The sequence below is a fragment of the Rhea pennata genome, chromosome 11 (genome assembly GCF_028389875.1).
Source record: "Rhea pennata isolate bPtePen1 chromosome 11, bPtePen1.pri, whole genome shotgun sequence".
NCBI lineage: Eukaryota > Metazoa > Chordata > Aves > Rheiformes > Rheidae > Rhea > Rhea pennata.
Window position 1 is genome coordinate 15,093,023 of NC_084673.1, and position 18,040 is coordinate 15,111,062.

At 46.7% G+C, this 18,040-nt stretch overlaps 2 protein-coding genes across 7 annotated transcripts in view; both read left to right on the plus strand.

Annotated features, from left to right (window-relative positions):
* Positions 1-1,387, plus strand: part of MAMLD1 (mastermind like domain containing 1) — a 79,049-nt gene extending 77,662 nt beyond the window's left edge. Inside the window, exon 5 of the mRNA XM_062584777.1 lies at positions 143-1,387. Within this exon, the coding sequence (XP_062440761.1) occupies positions 143-1,164 (1,022 nt within the window). The 3' untranslated portion in view covers positions 1,165-1,387. The remainder of the gene's footprint in view (positions 1-142) is intronic.
* A 15,270-nt stretch (positions 1,388-16,657) lies between these two features.
* The window catches only part of MTM1 (myotubularin 1), a 44,474-nt gene continuing 43,091 nt past the window's right edge, over positions 16,658-18,040 (plus strand). For 3 of the 6 annotated variants that reach the window (XM_062584596.1, XM_062584601.1, XM_062584602.1), the window contains exon 1: positions 16,658-16,805. The gene's annotated coding sequence lies outside the window, so the exon portion shown is untranslated. Of the gene's footprint in view, positions 16,806-17,110; positions 17,177-17,450; positions 17,678-18,040 lie in introns of those variants that run through there. The other 3 variants (XM_062584597.1, XM_062584599.1, XM_062584600.1) reach the window with 3 other exon arrangements.

The following is an 18,040-nucleotide window of genomic DNA, read 5'->3' on the forward strand; positions in this document are numbered from 1 at the left end:
CAGTAGTAACTGTGTTACAAAGCACGCAGAGGAGATGCCCGTGTAATGAAAGAGATAAGTAAGGGAAGGCAGCCTGTTAAGGAGCTGCCGTGTTTCCAGGGTGAACGTACGCTCAGCGGCTAACGTGTCTCTCTGTACGCAGCTGTGCAGCAGCCAATGCCTACCGACTGCAGCCAGCCGATGCCAGCTCCTCCAGCCAACCACCGCATGCTGCCATCTAACCCAGCCCTGCTCCAGAGCACCCTGGGCTCGGGCATTGCCCCCGCCACCGCCAGCCAGAGCTCTGGGACGATGGTGATGATTCCACACAATCCTGGCAAACAGCAGGGGATTTTTCCGCCTAATTCTGACTTCAACATCCCACTGCGGCCAAGCCAGAACTCGCTGGGTATGAACTCGGGATGCCAGACAGTGCATAGCCACTCCGCTGTGCGGCCGGGAATGGCGATGGCAGGCTTTAGTTCTGGTTCCTTAGCAAATCACTCCGCAACTCAACAGCACTTGAGACAGCCAAGTATGCCAAGAATCCCTAATGTCTATCCCAATTCATCTGCCCAGATGTGGACACCAACTGCTGTGCCAAGGATGCCAAATCAAAGCCAAATGGATGCCAGCATGCAGCAGTTCTCCAGTAGCGCTCTTTTCTCTAAACAGAACGTGAGACCAAATACATCGGGTCAGCCGTTCTCCCAGCAGGCCGTGGTGCCACCTAATCAGATTGCTCCCGGCGTCCAGGTCAGACAGATGCAAAAACTAAGCATGGGACAGTCTGGCCAGGGCTTGAGCTCAATGAGTAATCAGAACTTGAGACACAATTTAACCAGAGGACCGTTGCCAGCTATGAATGTTATGAAATCCATGCCACAAGGAGTGTCCAGTTTTAACCAGCTCAATCCTGCCTCTGGCCTTGGCCCGCCAAGTTACCCTTCCGCGGGCCAGCCATCCGATACGTTCAGCCGAATGAGCGCCGCCGCCGAGCTGCCGCAGTATGACTTTGTGCCCCAGCACAGTAACTCGATCATGGCTGGCAACTGCAGTGACACTGACTTCCTCGACTCTCTCATGAAGAGCAGCAGCAGCAGCAACGACGAAGAGTGGTTGAACAATTTGACAATGATAGACGACATTTTGGGACAGCATGCTCAAAGCTCCGGACACGTTTAGTTGGGAGAGAAGCAGTCTCATTGTAAATAACATCAGTATGACTCTTAGAAATAAGAGACAACCCATGAAAACAGCCACCTCTTTCAATACAGAATGAATGGACTCAGCCAATTCTTTGCCTGCATCAAAGTTTAATATTGGCAGTTTTTCAGATGACTGTATATATTTGAATATTTTGTAAATTATGTTTTCCTAAAACTTAAATATAGAAGTATTTATACTTCTTTGCTGGACTGTTTGTAAATAAATCTATAGCATAACTTTTGGTTTTATTATAGGGATTTCATTATACCTTGTTATAAATATGCAAATAATATTGTTAGTTTCAGTAATACTGTGTATTACAGCATAAAATACTTATGTTTTTGACATAACTTAACACATGAGCTAGGGGTGTCATTGCAGCCAGACTAAGCAGAAATCAAATGTGGCATCTGTTCTCCCATATCAAGAGCAAAGATTGAGGAGTTGCATTAAAAATATATATTAAAGAAACTGCTGATTCACTCATAGCCTCAATCTTGCAAACTGCTTCTGGTATGCAGGTCCCATCAGGGCTGTCGGTGCGTTCAGGGATCTGCCCGCAGAGACCCATTCGCAGGATCGCAGGGAGGTTCTCGACTCGATACGCTCCAGCGCAGCGGTTAGACGCTGACAGCGCGCCGGCCGCTGTCCGGCAGCGGGTACGTGCCCGGGATGCTACAGCTGTTGACGTGTGCGAGTGCGTGTGTGTGTGCGTGGGTGTGTTGCCGCCAGCTGAGGAACTGCACTGCGTGAAACGGGTTACGCCGGAGAGGAAATGCTGTTCGGGCGTTGCAAAGGCTTCCTGGCGGCTGTATCGTTCAGTGAAAAGGTAATTCTGGTATGCACACCTCTGCCATGTATATTTGTAGTGTACAGGTGATTTGTTCCTGGTTTTAAGGCTTTTCATAATTTCTGTTTCAATGTGAGACTTTTTTCAGGGGAAAAGTCTATAAACATTAATAGTTAATTTTTGATGTTTTTCTGTCAGCTACTATTGTCCTATGTATATTTAAGAGTCTGTTTATAAAAGATTCACTGTACTGTAAACTTCCTAAAATGTTCATACTTTGTGTAATCATATTTTAATAGTCACATCATACTTCGCAATACATTTGTAATATAATGTCAGCTTCAAGCACAAAATGTTTTTTTTTTCTTCATACCATAATAAACTGCCAGGGAAAAATTGCATATATTTTATATGTTCATTTTATAGCTACAACATTTTGTACCTGCAGATACTTGAATTAATTAGATTCGTCCAGGATGTTACAGTGTCAATCTAATAACGTGTACAAATGTGTATGTGCTGTTACTAGAAGGAAAGGGCTAGAGGAAGAACTTAGGATGAGATTTCTTAGGCCCACTGTCCTTTTTCTAATGTAATTATAGATGAATGTAAACATATTCATCTCTCTTTTTACATAGCACCGTGTTTATTTAGGTGACAGTTCTTATTATTCAGAAATACAGCAATCTAGATTTTGGTGCTTCTTTTTGACAACTCCTTATTTCCAAGTGTAAATATCTGTTGGCCTAGATAGAAAATAAAGCCTTGCCCAGTGCGAGGAAGAGAAGAGGGGCTGTACAGGTTGTTTTGCTGTGCCACATCTGCTCACCTAGCAACATCAGTGAGGAGTGTGGAAGGTGAAGCACTTACCGAATGCGTTAAACGCAGAAATAGTGGATGGCGCCTGCTCTGGGGAGAGCCGAGAGAACGGAGGTGGGGTGGAAGGGTAGGAAGAAACAGGAAATATGTATGCAAATAGCATCTGTAGTTAAATCTGCCTCGTTTAAGCAGAGCCAGAAACGATGGCAGCCTTCTGGGAGACTTGTGTAGATGGCTGGTGCTACCCGTCGCCCCAGGCAGCGTCGCGAGGATCACAGCGGGCATGGCAAGCCGGAGGGAATCGCCCGGGGAGAGCTGTCCCCAGGTCAGTCCCTACGGGGGGAGGGATTTGGTGGGACCGTCCTCTCTAGAGCCTTTTTCTCCAGAGCTAGACAGCAGAAGACATCTCTTGAAGACAAACCTGAGAGAGGTAGTCAGGACTCGAAGCAGCCAGGCGCAAGCTCTGCTGCGGGTGCCCAGGTGGGCAGGAGACGTTGCCCCGGTCGCAGCCACGCTGGCCTGCCGACGCGCCCCGGAGGGGCTCCGGCGGGAGCGATCCCAAGGGGCCCAAAGCAGGCCGCAAAACTCAGCGAGTCTCCGGTGCAGGCCTTGCCTGCTCGCCTCCGGGCGCCGGAGAGCGGGCCGGAGCCTCCCGGCGCGCCCGCGGCGCGGCCGAGCGTGGGTTTGGCCGAGCGAGCGCCGGCAGCGCCTCGCTCCCCCAGGTGAGCCGCACGGCAGGCCGCGACGGCAACGGCTGCGGCACACGCGTTTCTTTAGGTTATAAGTACAGTACGAACGCTCTGTTTTCGTTCTTCGTTTTGTTTTTGGCAGCGAACCTTTCAGCTTCTCAGTTCTGCAGGCTTTCGGTTCCAGACGCCGTCGGGGAACATCGTCAAAAGGCAGCTCTTTCCCACAGAGCTGCTGAGAAAGCGTTCGTCCTGCGCACAGGCTGCGTAGACGCTCATTTTCACCCTGACGTTGTGTCTAGCTTTTGAGCTGGTAGAGCTTTTCTCCTCTCCATACCTCCGTTTCTTGTACCTTACGTGGGAACAGTGATGTTTCTTTTCCTCACAGGGGTGTTGTGAGGAGCCAAGACTGCAGAGCGCTTTGAGGGGGGAAGGGCTAAGGGCAAATTGTTTATCTTGGAGTCTCTGCTCGCTCCTAAACGTATCCCTTTGGGGGTTTCTGCGTAAAGCCAAAGGCAAGCGCCCCGCTTTGGCTTCAGCCCCGCGGCCAGGCTTCCTTCCCCATCATGCCACCCGCAGGGAGGTTCGCACCCGTGGACGGCGTGCAGAGACGTGCAGGGACGCGAGCGCGACGGCGCTCTGTAGCGCTGCAGCGCCTGGAGCAATAGCACTGCATTCGGCTTGGTATCAGACTGTAACAGCTAGCACGTCTATCACGATAAATAGTTTCTTTTCTCCTGCAAAAAAATACCTTGTTCTGTACTTTATCTTCCCATTTTCTTCTACGTAAAGTGTGAAAGTGCTAGAAGGCTGGTCCTGCCTTTGCTTTTGTGGTCTGCCTCACTAAGGTAAATAGTTCCAACTAGTGAGAGGATTAAGGCTAAATATGTCTGCACAGGTCACCCGTTGCATTTACTGGACTAACAGATCACGCCACGAGGCGTACGTAGACCTACGCCACGAGCCCAATTCGGCTGCGTTGCAGGCCAGCGCAAACACGGGCTAGCTCGACTGAAGCCAGTGGTGTAGCACGGGATTTACACAAGCGTAAATAACAGCAGCAGTTGGTGCTGTGGAAGCGCAACATGTATTAAGATTTCTAAAATAGCTACAGGGAACAAAGTGTCTGACAGCACTTGCTGTTGAAAGCTATCATTTATTTCCCAAACAAGTTACATCACCAGACTGCCCTCATAATTACGGCCATGAAAACAGAAGCAAGCCAGTAAGCTTTTTCCTTTCGGGTTCTAAAATAACACTAAACGCCTGTAAAGGCCAGACTTTCCAAAGACCCGAGCTCACTAAGAGCTTGTCTGTCTGAAAGGGTAGTGCCATAGGTAAGTAGGATTTCAAAACTCTGTAGTTACTGCAGAAAAATTATTTTGGTGGATGCTATTAGTCTGAAACAGTCCAATTTGAAAGAAGCCAAAACAGAAAAACACTCATTTCTGTTAAAAGAAAGAAAATCCAGCAAGCTCCTAGGAAAAGATGTCATGGGAGCCTGCGTCAGGCAGTTTCCCCAGGAAGCCTAGCCTTGACTTACGCAGCCCCAGAGCTTGGCTCCAGCCCGAGCGCTGCCGCTCTGCGGCTCTCCGGGATTGATTACATGTCTTGCTTAAGAAGCTTTCAACAAAGGAAGCCGCGCTGATGTTGAAGTGTAAGGTCAAGTTCTCCTCTTATGTAGGATGTTGTAAATCAGGCGCTATTCCACCGACTGCGGCAGAATAACCTCTGATTTACACCTGCTGGTGAGCCGGTGGCAGGGTTGGCACCTGCCCCTGAAACTCTGGCACGGACGGCTCCGCGCGAGGACCACGGCAATGAAACGTGCACCGCGGCTGAGGAAGACCCACTCTGAGCTGGCACTGGATGAGGACAAGGGAAGGGCTGGGGCCGACCAACCAGCCGCTCTGCCAGCCCCATCGCCCCTCCTGCAGCACATGGCGTTGGGACAGCTGGTTTGCTCCCCCAGCGGATGCTTGGCCCTGGCACATCTGGCACATCTGCCCAGGCCAGCACTGCAGGCCAAGCTCAGGTTTTGGTGCTTAATATCAATTTAATCCCTATTACAACTTCTATTTCCTGCTATATAGATAACAAATTTAAAAAAGCGGTATCTGGAGAACAGTGATATACTTTAAATAGAAATAAGGGTCTCTCCCAGGCAAGCTAAAACACAAGTACTCATTGGCAGCTGCAGGAGTTACTGAAAACTTAAGACTCCTTCTGGTCAAGAGGCCTCATGTGTATGATCCTGAATAAAACTGGGGAAAGGCGCCTTATTAAAGAAGCCCAGCTTGAGCCAAAAGAGCTCCATTTAATCAAAGCCATTTTCTTTGCTCCCTTTCCGCTCACTTGATGGTTTTTGTAGCACTGCTAGGAACAAATACACTGTTTCATACACGTCTTAATCCTCTTCCCGTTACGCAGCAGGTCTGGGACTTGGCTTTCATCCCCATGCTGCCCGAGGCAGCCACTTGCCTGACAAGGGCTGGCCCTGTTGCGTTGCTGTGCTGTGCGCTCTGCAAAGCCAAGAGCCCGTGACTGTGTGCATGGTGGGGACACAGAGCCCCGTTTCCTGGCTTTCCTGTACTCTGGACATGAAGACTGTTGGATTTTTTTTTCTTTTGCTCCAGGTTGGCATGGCAGTGGCATGTAGTGGATCACAGCTGTGTGTCAATTAAAATAACACACAGCTCCAGCAACAATTTGTCCCCTCAGCCCAAAGGCCCTTTCACTGTGCAGCTGAACTCTCGACTGCTGGTTTCACACGTGTAGGTCCAGAAACCAGCCAGCAGCTCCTGAGGTTTGTGCATCCCCTATCTTTCACCCTTATCAGCCTTTATGATGCTGCAACTTAATGACTAAGATTTAAACAATTTGGTAGGAGAAAAACATTTTAAGCTTGAAGTTGGGTTTGTATCAAAAAGGATGTTACAGTTTAATTGTTTGGGTGTTGCCTTAATCCTTTTTCAAGGTCCAAAGAGGTCCGAGTTCTGACCCGGCTTGGTTACACGCCGTGGAGCTTTGCTGTGATGATGAATGGCTGGGACAGACAAGACCAGAGCAGTGGCAGGAGATGGTGAGAATTTCACTCCCTGAGGGGGGAATCAGCCCCAAGCTATGAATTTGTGAAATCTTTTTTTTTTTTTTTTCCTGTGCTAATGCAGTGCTGTGCTTGACATCCAACCGCAGACACACACTTTCAAGTTTATACACTGCTCCTCATGAGCTCTCCCTGCTTTGTATGGCAGTGCGGAAACAGAATTAACTCAGAGATCAGCAGCCGTGTTCCTTCCCTCTTCTCAGCCCATAAATTATTTTCTCTTTCACCTATTAACTGACTACATTATTTATCTAAGTAAGTAGCTTCCATTAACCCACTGTTTAAGCCTCACATTCTTTAATAAATATATTTATTCTCTTACGGTTTTCAGGAAGATTGTGATGTCCACTTAACAGTGGGGGACTGTGCAGCACAAAGGGCTCAAGGCTAGCCTCCCAAAGACATGTAAGTACCTAATGGGGCAGGCAGACACTGGTAGGATTCTTTCAAGTGTAGTTAAGCAGAGCGGGTAGCCACATCCTGTAGTCAGTGGTTTGTATTTCCTTTGGTAGCTCTGCACAAGTTTGGACTCTGTTTTACACATTCAGGAAGATCAGCTAGTTGTTTCTGTATGGGCTATTGTGGACAAAATGTGAATATGAGTCAGTCTCCTCTATGTCTTAATTTTCCAACCTCAAGAGCCGGTTGTTTCACTACGGCCTGGGGAGAGCGTGCAGCCTGATGGGTAGGCAGAGAGGAGGATGAGCCATTCATCTCACCTATCTTCTGTGCAGGTATTTTTCTTTATTCAGCACCTGATTTCCAGCTTTCTGAGACACATCACACCTCACCCCTCCAGAAGGGTGTGGGCTCAAAATGAAAATGTGAAGTTTCATTTTGCTTGGCAAATATTCCTGTCAGCAAACTCTGAAGTATCATCTGTGTTGTCTGGCAAAGCAGGTGGAGTCTCACTTCTTTTGCTCTGCACCTCCAGATCTTTACTCTGCTAAGGTTTTTGGCTGATGAGCTGTGGTTGGAATAATGTAGTAGTATCCCATGGCACAACACACTAATGCAGCAAGTATCATCTAGCCTGCTAGCAGAGTAAAGAGGACCTGATGGGGACAGAGCAGGAGAAAGGGGAAAGACCTGTCTTTCGATCCATCTCTAGAGGAAGCAGGAAGTGCCTGTTTACAGCAGGGGAGGTATGTACTTATTTATCAGGGACTAGCCTGAATATAGGCTCAGTTCGGCATGGTTCCTTCGCTGTGGCCTCTGGGCTCAGTTGCCGCCTGGGGTAGCAGGGTGCACACACTAGCGCCAGGCTGGCTTCGGTCATGCTGTCGGAACAGGAACGGTGCGAATATGACATTGCCTGGGGCTGACTCTGAAAGGAGGGAGGGGGAGAGAGAGCACAAATGCACTTGAGACAGATTTCATGGCTAGGGCTTCATTTACAGCCTGTGTGACCCCTCTGCGCAGGGATGACCTTTCTGCAAACCCTGGGGCATGGCCACCTCCCTAGGAGGCTGCGCTCCCAGGGCCAGAGCTCAGAGGAGACTGCACAGAAATGCTAATGGTGTCCATTTGTTAGCAGGGAGAAGTGAATTGCTCCGTTCAGGCCTGCAAAGCTGATTTGCCATAAGATATTCCTTTGCTACTTTGCCGAGCCCTTTCCTTGGTCAGGAAGGCTTTATAGCCTGGTGATCTGCTCTTCACTGTAAATCAGAGGCTACCAGGTTCTAAGCCAAGTTCTGTGCCTCAGTTTGCCTACCCAGAAAACTGGGATAGTCCCACTTCCACAAAGATAGTTTGAGGAGTAACTCACACTGATAAAGTGCTTTCAGCAGCTAGGATTGTAAAAGTGCCAACTATTATTATTAGTCCCACGTCTTTGCTTTACTGTGTCAGCCAGATCAAAGAGCCTCCTGGTACTGTAGCACCCTCCTGCAGCACTCGCTCCTCACACAGTACAGGCCATGCAAAGCAGATTAGCTTACAGCTGGCCTTTTCAGACCAAAAGCAGCAGTTCCTGCGGTCTGCAGCGGGTGACTGAGTATCTAAAGAAAAATTTAAACTAAATATTTGTAAACACAGACTGAGTTTTGCTGCTTGAGTGACTGAGAACCCAGTCCTCTGCTGAAAGGGGAAATTACTTTTTACACGAGTGCATTTCCGGGCAGACTCTGAACCTACGTGGAAAACGGGGTTCTGCTGGTGTCTCACCATTTATGTGGTCAAGTGTGCATTTGTAATTATTTGCATCCACTCAGAGGCTGTGTTTATCCTGTTCAGCTGCGTGAGGCTCTGAGAGGGTATTTGCCTCCCCTGTTCTCTGTTCTGCCTTAATGTGTTACTTGACCAGTTGTTCCCTGAGCAGTGGAATTGACTTTAACTTGCAGATTTGTACTTTGTAGCTGTTTGTTTTCAACTGAAGTATGCTTAGTTTTCTGTTATCTCTTCACATACTTATACATTTCCTTCATTTTCTTTGCATAGTCCTTCACACTCAATATGATGGTAACTGCTGGACTGCCAAGCCAGTAAAGCTAGGCTGATGGTAATCCTAGGCTGTAAGACACAAACTTGTGAGTATTTGGAAAGCGCTCCTCCCTTTCCTTGGCTGTCTACTCTAGGGAACTTCATCCGCTTGAGACTCCTACTGTCCCTTGAATTTGGTGCAATTAACCAACAGCTCAGAACTGTTTAGTGGGCACACCAATGCAATCACAAATTATTGCATCAGACTCATTTTCAGATGAAACTGGGTAAAAGTGAGTTGTGAAACAAATACAGCAGTCAGTAGAGAGGCACCACACATTATTTACTAGATGTATCAAAAAAAAAGGTCATTGCATAGAGTCATAGAATCATAGAATCAGTAAGGTTGGAAGGGACCTCTGGAGATCATCTAGTCCAACCCCCCTGCTCAGCAGGGTCACCTAGAGCATGTTAGAGAGGGTTGCATTCAGGCGGGCCTTGAATATCTCCAGCTATTCTGCATGCTGGAATGGCTAGCAGTGTGTAAACCAGAACACATGTCTACATTTCCAGCTGTGATGCCCTAAGCTAGCATGCTAAGCCATGTGTAGAGCTGCTATCCCCGGTGCACTCCTTTCAGGCACTCTCTAACTCATGGGGATTTGTGACTGCTTCATCATTTTACCCACAGTCGCAGCATGCAGACATCTCCATGATCAGCTAGCTGCTGATCACCTGACACCTCTTGAGCTTCTTATGGATGGCTAATGTACCCAAGAGTGTAGCAAGACACCATCTGCAATCGTGCTCGGCCTTGCATGAAATCAGACAAGGAAGCTCTTTTCATCTCCTTGCACCTTGAGCTCTGATCCCAGAATAATGTTTTCATTTTAATTCTCTGTCAGTAGGTAATTTTATTCCTGGTGTCAGCATCCACAATAAGCATGAAGGGAGTTTTGCTTCTGGCTGTGGCAGTAATGATAGCTGCAGTATCTCTTGTCCGTATCCTCAAACTTAAACTGTAAGCTATTCTAGAGAGCAAGCATCGTCTTTGTGTATTTTATGCAGTGCCCAACACAATGAGGTTCTGGTCTCTAGACAGTACCATAATACTACTAATAAATAATAACTCAACGCTGAGATTAACACCACCACACAGAGACTTTCTGATTTGGTACATTAACTTCTTATTCTTTTCATGCTGTGAATGTAAGCTGTAGCTGGAGATACAAAGTGCTGTGAAGATTACTGTAAGTACTCTGATCTTCTGAACCCTGAATGGAGGTCGCTGTTGTATAATAAATTGCATTAAAATATAAATGAAAAGAAATCATGTACAATTTTTCCAGCAAGAATTATTCACAAGAAGCTTCATGGAAAAAATGGCTGTGTTAACTTCAATAAAAGCCATTATTTCTTTTAGGTGGCTGCTTGAAGCTTTGCTAATTGCCTGAAGAAACCTGTATCAGCATCTGAGGTGATATTCAGGGCTTCTGAAGACCCACTTGTCTCAGTGATTTTGCAGAGCTGAGAGAGGTTTTGTTTCACTCATTAGATAAACTGAAGAAATTCTCCTTCATACTAAAATGATTTTCCCCAACTCACTGGAGTAACATGATGAACCAGCCTAACTGATCGACAGCAGCATGGCTCTTTTCAGTACCATGGGAACGCTTCTTGGTCTCTTGAGAGCTTACAAAAAAGCCCTCATTGTCCTCTGCAGCAGTCAGAACAGATTATCTAAGGCCTTAAAGCACCATCTAAAAGGGTAAGCATCATACTTGGGGCCCACCATGTCACTCACAGTATCAGGTTCCCTGACACTGCCCATTATATGGCCCTTTTTTCTGCTGTTTAGTGCTCCAGCTAGACTGGGACACACTGAATATTCCTGCAGAGTGATGGTGATATTTGTCCAGGCTGAAAGTTTAGAAGATCTCAGTCATTTCTGTGTTTGAGGTTAGGAAAAATACATCAGTTTCTTAATTGTTTCATGCTACTCACATCTCCCTCTCATACAGTAATGAATGAACACATGTAAATGGAATTGCTTAGTCTGGTGATTGCAGCCACCCCTCACATGAAGAGTCCTGATAACATAATGAATGCCAGGTTGTTTTTAATGCTGTGAATAAAAAGTAATTTTCCATAACAATAGGAAAGGAAAGTGTACATATGAAACAGTTTCTTCTTTCTCCCTACTATGACATATTTAGGGAAACTGAATATGCTAGCATTTTTTTTCTTTTTTTTTTTTTTTATTATAAAGAATAATGTGTTAGCATAACAAAATTAAATCCATTTTCCTACCAGGGAAACATGTTCAGTGGAAATTTAAATTAAACCAGAATCAACCCAGCATAAGTTTTGGAGAAAACAACAGTAACAGTGTTTGCTGTTCCCAGAGCTATGCATTGGGAGCCCATGCTCACACTGGCTTGAGTCCAACCTTAAGTTCATCAATAGCACCTGAGAGTACAGAGAATTTCCGCAGAATTAACAGACCAGCTGGGCGCCAGAGAGAAAAAAAAAGCAGTAATGTTCCAGTTGGTAGAGGTGCCCAGAACAGTTTGCCAACTCATTGATTTCCAGTCCTGCATAAGCAGCCACCTCTGTTGATGATGTCACACCAAATGCTATCATGGAAATTGAGCAAAATTTTATTCTGCTCTAAAGAGCAGCATGTTTTTCAGGAGAAAGAGGAAGGTCTTTCCCAACAGTAATCTTCCTGTAAGCAAACTGGTTGAGTCCTGTGACCTCAAGTCTCTTGGCCATTCAACTACAACAGCCGGGAGCTTGACTGAATTTTAAAGCTAACTCCTCTTCTTTGGTGGACGTCAGCTGAGAGGGGCTGTGCTGTGTTCTCGAAGTGCACAAAGATCCCACTGTGCGTACCGAGTGCTGGTGGAAACGCTGCCCTTCCTGCCGTGGCTGTCAGCCGTCCACACTCTGTGCTACGAAACAAAGAGCAATTCTGAACAGGGCGTGCATTAACTTTGCTCTGTCAGCCAGTCTCTGCTGTGCTCACCAGCATAGTGTCTGAGCACCTTGCTTAAAATATCTCTTACGTGCTGAATTTTACATGCAATTCAGATGCTACTGAGCTTAAGTTGTACACGGGCGGACCTTGCCAGAAATAGAAAAGGGGGAGAGGGGGAAAAGTGTTCCATCTAATATAAGTCTTTTACACTGTTTGAAGCCAAAATGTTACCTGTTTATATTAACTTTATTTTAACTATTAACTTTAACCAGTATTTTAACTTTAACCATTTCACTGCTGCAATCCCAATGCCCTGTGTCACTGGCCTATTGTGATTTACATGAAGCATCAGCCCTTCAAAGAACTTCACTATGGCACAGACCAAAAGCAAAGCACTTAACAGGTATTAGTCTAAAAGGCTCTTCTGTTTTATGAGCTATATTTACACATTTAACAGGTCATTTTACATTTCAGTGCACTGGAAGCTTATTCCTTTGTGTGCCATTTAAGAGGATTTCCTTTTACTTCTCTTAATTTAGGGCATTGTTCTGATGGCGCTAAAATTAATTCCACTAATAGTTCTGGTAATTCCATGGATATTACTAACTTCCATTTGTTTGTTCCTTTCATCCAAATTCATTCCAGTGCTCTTAAAAGCTTTTACTTACTATGCAAATTAGCTATGATATATGTAAGAATGAGTTTGCCTTCCTCTGAAATGCAGCTATTTCTCAGATAAAACATACTAACTGCTTCTCTGCAAGGAAGAAATACATATATTTTTTTTACCTGAATATTAAAGCAGTAAGCACCTGATACTAATTTTCTCTATCTTTGAAGACAAAGAATCAGCATCTAACAGGAGATATTTTCAAAGTCTGTCTGCTAGCCCCTGATATATATGAATGTGTGTGTATGTGCACGTGCGCATGTATGTACATACATATGTGTGTACATATACATATATATATATATATATATATATATATGCCTCAGTTATCCAGTGCCAGCTTTTGGTGACAACATTATGGTGCATACGAAACCTTGTTTTCTGAAAGCTAGTTTCTACCTGGTTTCACAATAGCAAGTATGCACATTCAGCCAGTGTTTCTGAAAATGGTTCCCAAAATACAATTTCTATTTCTAGCCCTTGGGATTCACAGGATCCAGAAATACAACAAGCCTCTTATATAACTCACCTTATTGCTATTGTGAATCAAGAAGTAGGGGGAAGGTGTTTTTTAGGGTGCTATAGGTGTTTTTTATTTGGCAACATGCTACTTCATAAAGAAATGATTAGGCTAATCAAGGGAAAAGCTAGATAGAAATAGGTTAAAGAGGACTTAAAGTACAGCTTAATTAAATCTGGCAGTCTTTATTTAGCAGAGACAAAAATAAACACCAAGTTAGCAAACAGAAAGGACAATAACAGGAAACAAAGTGTGTAAGTGGTACAGTGTGACAAAAGAAAAAGAATCACTGATGTACCATATTTTTTTCAAATATCTAGCTAGTAAAAGGAAAACAAATACTCAAATGAACAGACACATACAGACATACAAATATATATGATATATTTAACACTTCATTGTCTTTTCTATTATATCTGTCACATCAGCAGCTATAGCTGAGTGAAAAATTTTCCTAGGTAGATGGCTATAAATCATCTTCAACTTGACCTATGGGCTTCATTTAAACATGCAGGCTCCCCATCTCCACTTAGTTTTGCCCCTCTGCTTTCTAGGATAACAGAAAAATAAATTAATATTATGATCAGCTATGGTTATGCTCCCAATTTGCACACAGTTATTAGCAATCTCATAATACCTAATACCTAAGTTTTCCTTGGCATTTCAATCCTATGCCCCTATTTATTATCTGCATTACTTTAGAGCCACAAGATCCTGTTATGGATCAGAATCCAACACAAAGGATGCCCCCTGTTCTAAAGACCTTGCAGTCATAGCACGAAATGGGAGAATTTATGAGTACAGACAGAAGAGGTGGCATGAGAAAATATGACACTATATTGTTGACATTATATGAAAGAAAGTTTTAAGAAGGGTTTTAAAGACAAATAATCAGATAGCTTTGTGGTCATTTATAGGGCCCTAGATATAAAAGACAGACCAAGAGAATGCACAAGAGAAGTTGTTTAAAAATGTTACAACTGGGTTATGAAAGCTGGCGCCATGAGCTGATTGAAGCTATGGTTAGACCTCAGCAGTGAATAGAAATGGTAGGTAAGGTGAGAGACAGCTACTGAGACCTTTCAAAGTAGACATGTAGGTAAGGACTGGCATGATAGAGAAGGCTGAACTAGTAGAGAGATGAAAAGAGGTAAATAACATGGTGAAAATGACAGACTAAGAAAAATGATCTTTGTAGCAGCATTCTCAACAGGTATGAGCAAGACAAGGCTATATTTTCCAAGATTAAAGAAGACAATATTGCAGTAACTGAGATTTATCTGTATGGACAGATTTAGACATAGTCTAAACTAAAGGACTAGGGAAAGGTCTGAGTCAAAGATGATGCATGCAGGCAGATAATAATGTAATAGACAAAGTAGAGAGTACTTGTGGGAGAAGACTCAACTCTATTTTAACTATGCTGAGCTTAAAATGACATTAGGGTTATCAGTTAGCCAGTTTTTATCCAGATGGTCTAGGGATTGGAAGTTGGACTATTTGTGAGCTGTCTGGGCTGATTATGACCCAGGCACCATATGCCACAAAAGAATGAGGAACAGGCTCAGAAATACGGAGGTAGCCTAAACATCCCAGATTCCCAACTGGACACAAAACAAATAATGTATGTTCTCACAGATCCAAATAGTTATCACATGACTCATCAGTCAGGTGACTCAAAGCATGCATTTCTTACAGTTCACATCTTCGGGTGTCTGCCCATGCAGGCGTGGGACTCACAGGGCATTTGTGACTGCGTTCAGCAGAAGGAGAAATCACACTAAACAGTTTTAAGAAAGTAATAAAGACACAAGCGAAAAGTTTGTTTTGCTTGCCAAACTGATCTGAAGTAAAGAGGCAGAGCTATGAAGTCTCTGATAGAATTTGTTGTTTGAACTGAAGTTGTGGGTCACATTAGCTGGGAATAAAATGTAGCAGGACCAGTGGAAGGAATCCAAGGACAATAGCCTTGTTATTATCTACTGGAAGTTGGATGACATGTAAGGTCCCTCAAAGATCTGCTAGTAGATTGGTTAAAAATGCAGGGGAAAAAAGGGAGAGGATGGAGTCATGAAACTAAGGGAGAAGAGTATTTCAGTTGACAGATTAAGATGGAAGAATACTCCCAATGATTAAAGGTCATATGAGCAAGAGGTTGTTTTAGACTTTGTCTTTTCAAGGACATAAGTCAGGTTTGAAAAGACAAAAAACTCATGGCAAGAAATTTCAGAGAGCAATTGTGGAGAGCACTCACATTGAGCTTAGAGATGAAGAGTTAGAAATGAATAAGACAAAAAAAAAAAAAAAAGGTTTCTAGTCTTCAGAATGCCAGAAGAAAGCTTCAAAATGTAATCTGAATGAATCCTTGGATGAATGATCACGTAAGAAGGATTCTCTGTGTGTATGCACACTCACACACATGTATATGTATGTGTGTGTGTGTGTGTGTGTGTGTGTGTATAAACAATACATTGATTAATGGTGTGCAGTTGGTAATACCATAATGGAGTATCCACACTTAGTCAGTATATATCTGTGCCTCGGCTGCTGTATCACCATGTATTCAGCCAGTCAGAGCAGTACTTCAAAACTGTTCTGATGAATTTTGTTGTTACTGAAAGGATGATGTCAGAAGAAAAAAAAGCACCAACAGAGAAGACAGCAGACAAGATTATCTGCATGGGAGAAGTGAACTAGTATGTCATTTCCTTTTGCTTACTGCTTGCTTCTTCATTTATTACTGTAAAGCATACAATTCCATGTTTGTTGGAGCAAAAATGTTATTTACTCCAGGAACAATTTTCCCACCGTAACAGGCACCAGCCCAATTCCCTTGTGGGTTTTTTGGTTTTGTTTTTCTGAAGTTTCTGGAATTTCAGATGGAAATTGTTCACAATAAAGGAGACACTAAAAGTAATGAATAAAATTAATTTAAGGCCTTGTGACTCCTTCTGAAAGTACATCTTGTCTGGAGCAAAGGCACGGCTCACCTCAAAGTGTAGTTAGCTCAGAGTCAGATCTTCAGATGTGACTACTTGTTCATAGAAAACAAATGACCAGCAAAATTATACTGAAGAAAGATTTTTTTGTAAGGCAGATGCGGAAAAACAGACTATGGTCGTAGCTATGACACCTGCTAATTGGCAAGTGACGGTTTTCCTTCCAATTTTCCCTCCAGACGAGGACCAAGCTCACCTCGGCACTGTGCTACCGCGCAGCGCGTACTCCTCGAGCTACGGGATTCGGGTTGAACAAACACCAGGACTGTAATCACTTGGGACTGCAAAGGAGCCCCGCGTGCTTTTCCAGTTCTTGTTTGTTTTTGACCTGCTTTTCTTTTCCCCAGAGCAGGGAGAGGGCTTGGCAGGCCGCCCTGCACCAGCAGGGGCACAAGTCACACGGCCAGGCATCACCCAGAGACGGGCCTCGTTGTTTCATAACCCGTGACACGGCAAAGCCCTTTTCCTGTCAGGACGGCAGCGCACGGGCCCTGCGGCGGCGCGGGGTCCCCCAGCGGCCGCCTCGCCCTCTCGCGATGTGGCACGGCGCGCTGAGCGCCTTCTCCTTTCTGGCTCTGACCTCACACGAACAGCCCCTCCGACATCGGCCGGACGGGCCGTCCTAGGTACCGGTATTGGGATTTTCACTCGCGGCTGGGCAGCACCGCGAAGGCCCGGCGCGCGCCGGCCGCCCTGTGGCGCGGCGCGGCCCGTGAGCCGCTCGCGGCGCGCCCGGCGGCCGCCGGCGAGGGGCGCAGCCGCGCGCGCCGCGGACTACAGCTCCCGCGGGGCCTCGCGGCCCGGACTACGCTTCCCGGCAGGCGCCGCGGGGAGGCGCCTCCCAGCAGCCCGCGCGGCCGGTCCCGGCGGGCAGCGCAGCGCTGCCGCGGGCGGGCGGGGCGGGGCGCGCGCCGGGCGCCGGCCCCGTCACGTGGGCGCGCGGGCGAGGGCGGCGGCGGCGGCGCGGAGCGCTGGGGGCGGCGGCGGCCGCCTCGCGGTGAGTCTGTGGCGGGGCCCCCTCGCCGCCCCCCGCCCCCGCGCGCCCGGCGGCCCGGGCCTTCCCTTCCCTCCCGGCCCGGCCCGGCCCGGCCCCCCGCCGGCGCCAGGGCCGCCGCGGCCCGGCTCGGCGCCCGCGGCCCCGCCTGGGCGCGGCCGGAGCCCCGAGCGCGGCTCCTGGCGCCGTCGCGCCCGCGCCGCCCCGGGGCCCTTCGCGCCTTCGCGGCGTCCGAGGCGCCGCGGGCGGGAGCGGCGAAGCCTGGCCGTGCCCCGCTCCCGAGCGCGCCGTGGCCCGGGGGCTCCGGCCGCTGGTTCTTTCCGGGCCGGCTGCCCGCGGCTGCGGCCGTGCCCGTTCGTAACGCCTCGCCGTGCTCCTGCCCGCCGAGAGCCGCGGCTCCCTTGCGACTCTAGAGTACGGCGCGAAGGGAGGAGGCGTGGGTGGTGAGAGGTGTTCCGCGGCTGGCCTGCGAGTGGCTCGTCACGAGAGGTGCGAGCTGCGGCGGTGCGTGTTCGCGAGGTGCCTTGGCCCTGGTGCGTGCTGCCTGCTTCTGAGCAGTGCCGTGCCTGCCGCTTGCTGCCGCTCGTGTTTGTTTATCATTAACCAGGTTTGAAGGGCAGGTGCCTTACGATCAAGAGGGATCGCTGCACAAAACCAGTCTCTCTTTCCTGCTGGAGTTTCTTTTTAATGTTAATTTGTAGTTTAGATGGTTAAAAAGAAGTTAAGCTTTACAGTTATTTAAAAAGCTGTTAAGCGTAGGAAACTAATACATGGGGATTTTTCAGTTGCACGTAGCTTCGTTGTGTGGCAAAAATCACAAGAGTTAAGAGAGGTTTCCAGTAAAATACAGAATTTTCTTTCTGCGCT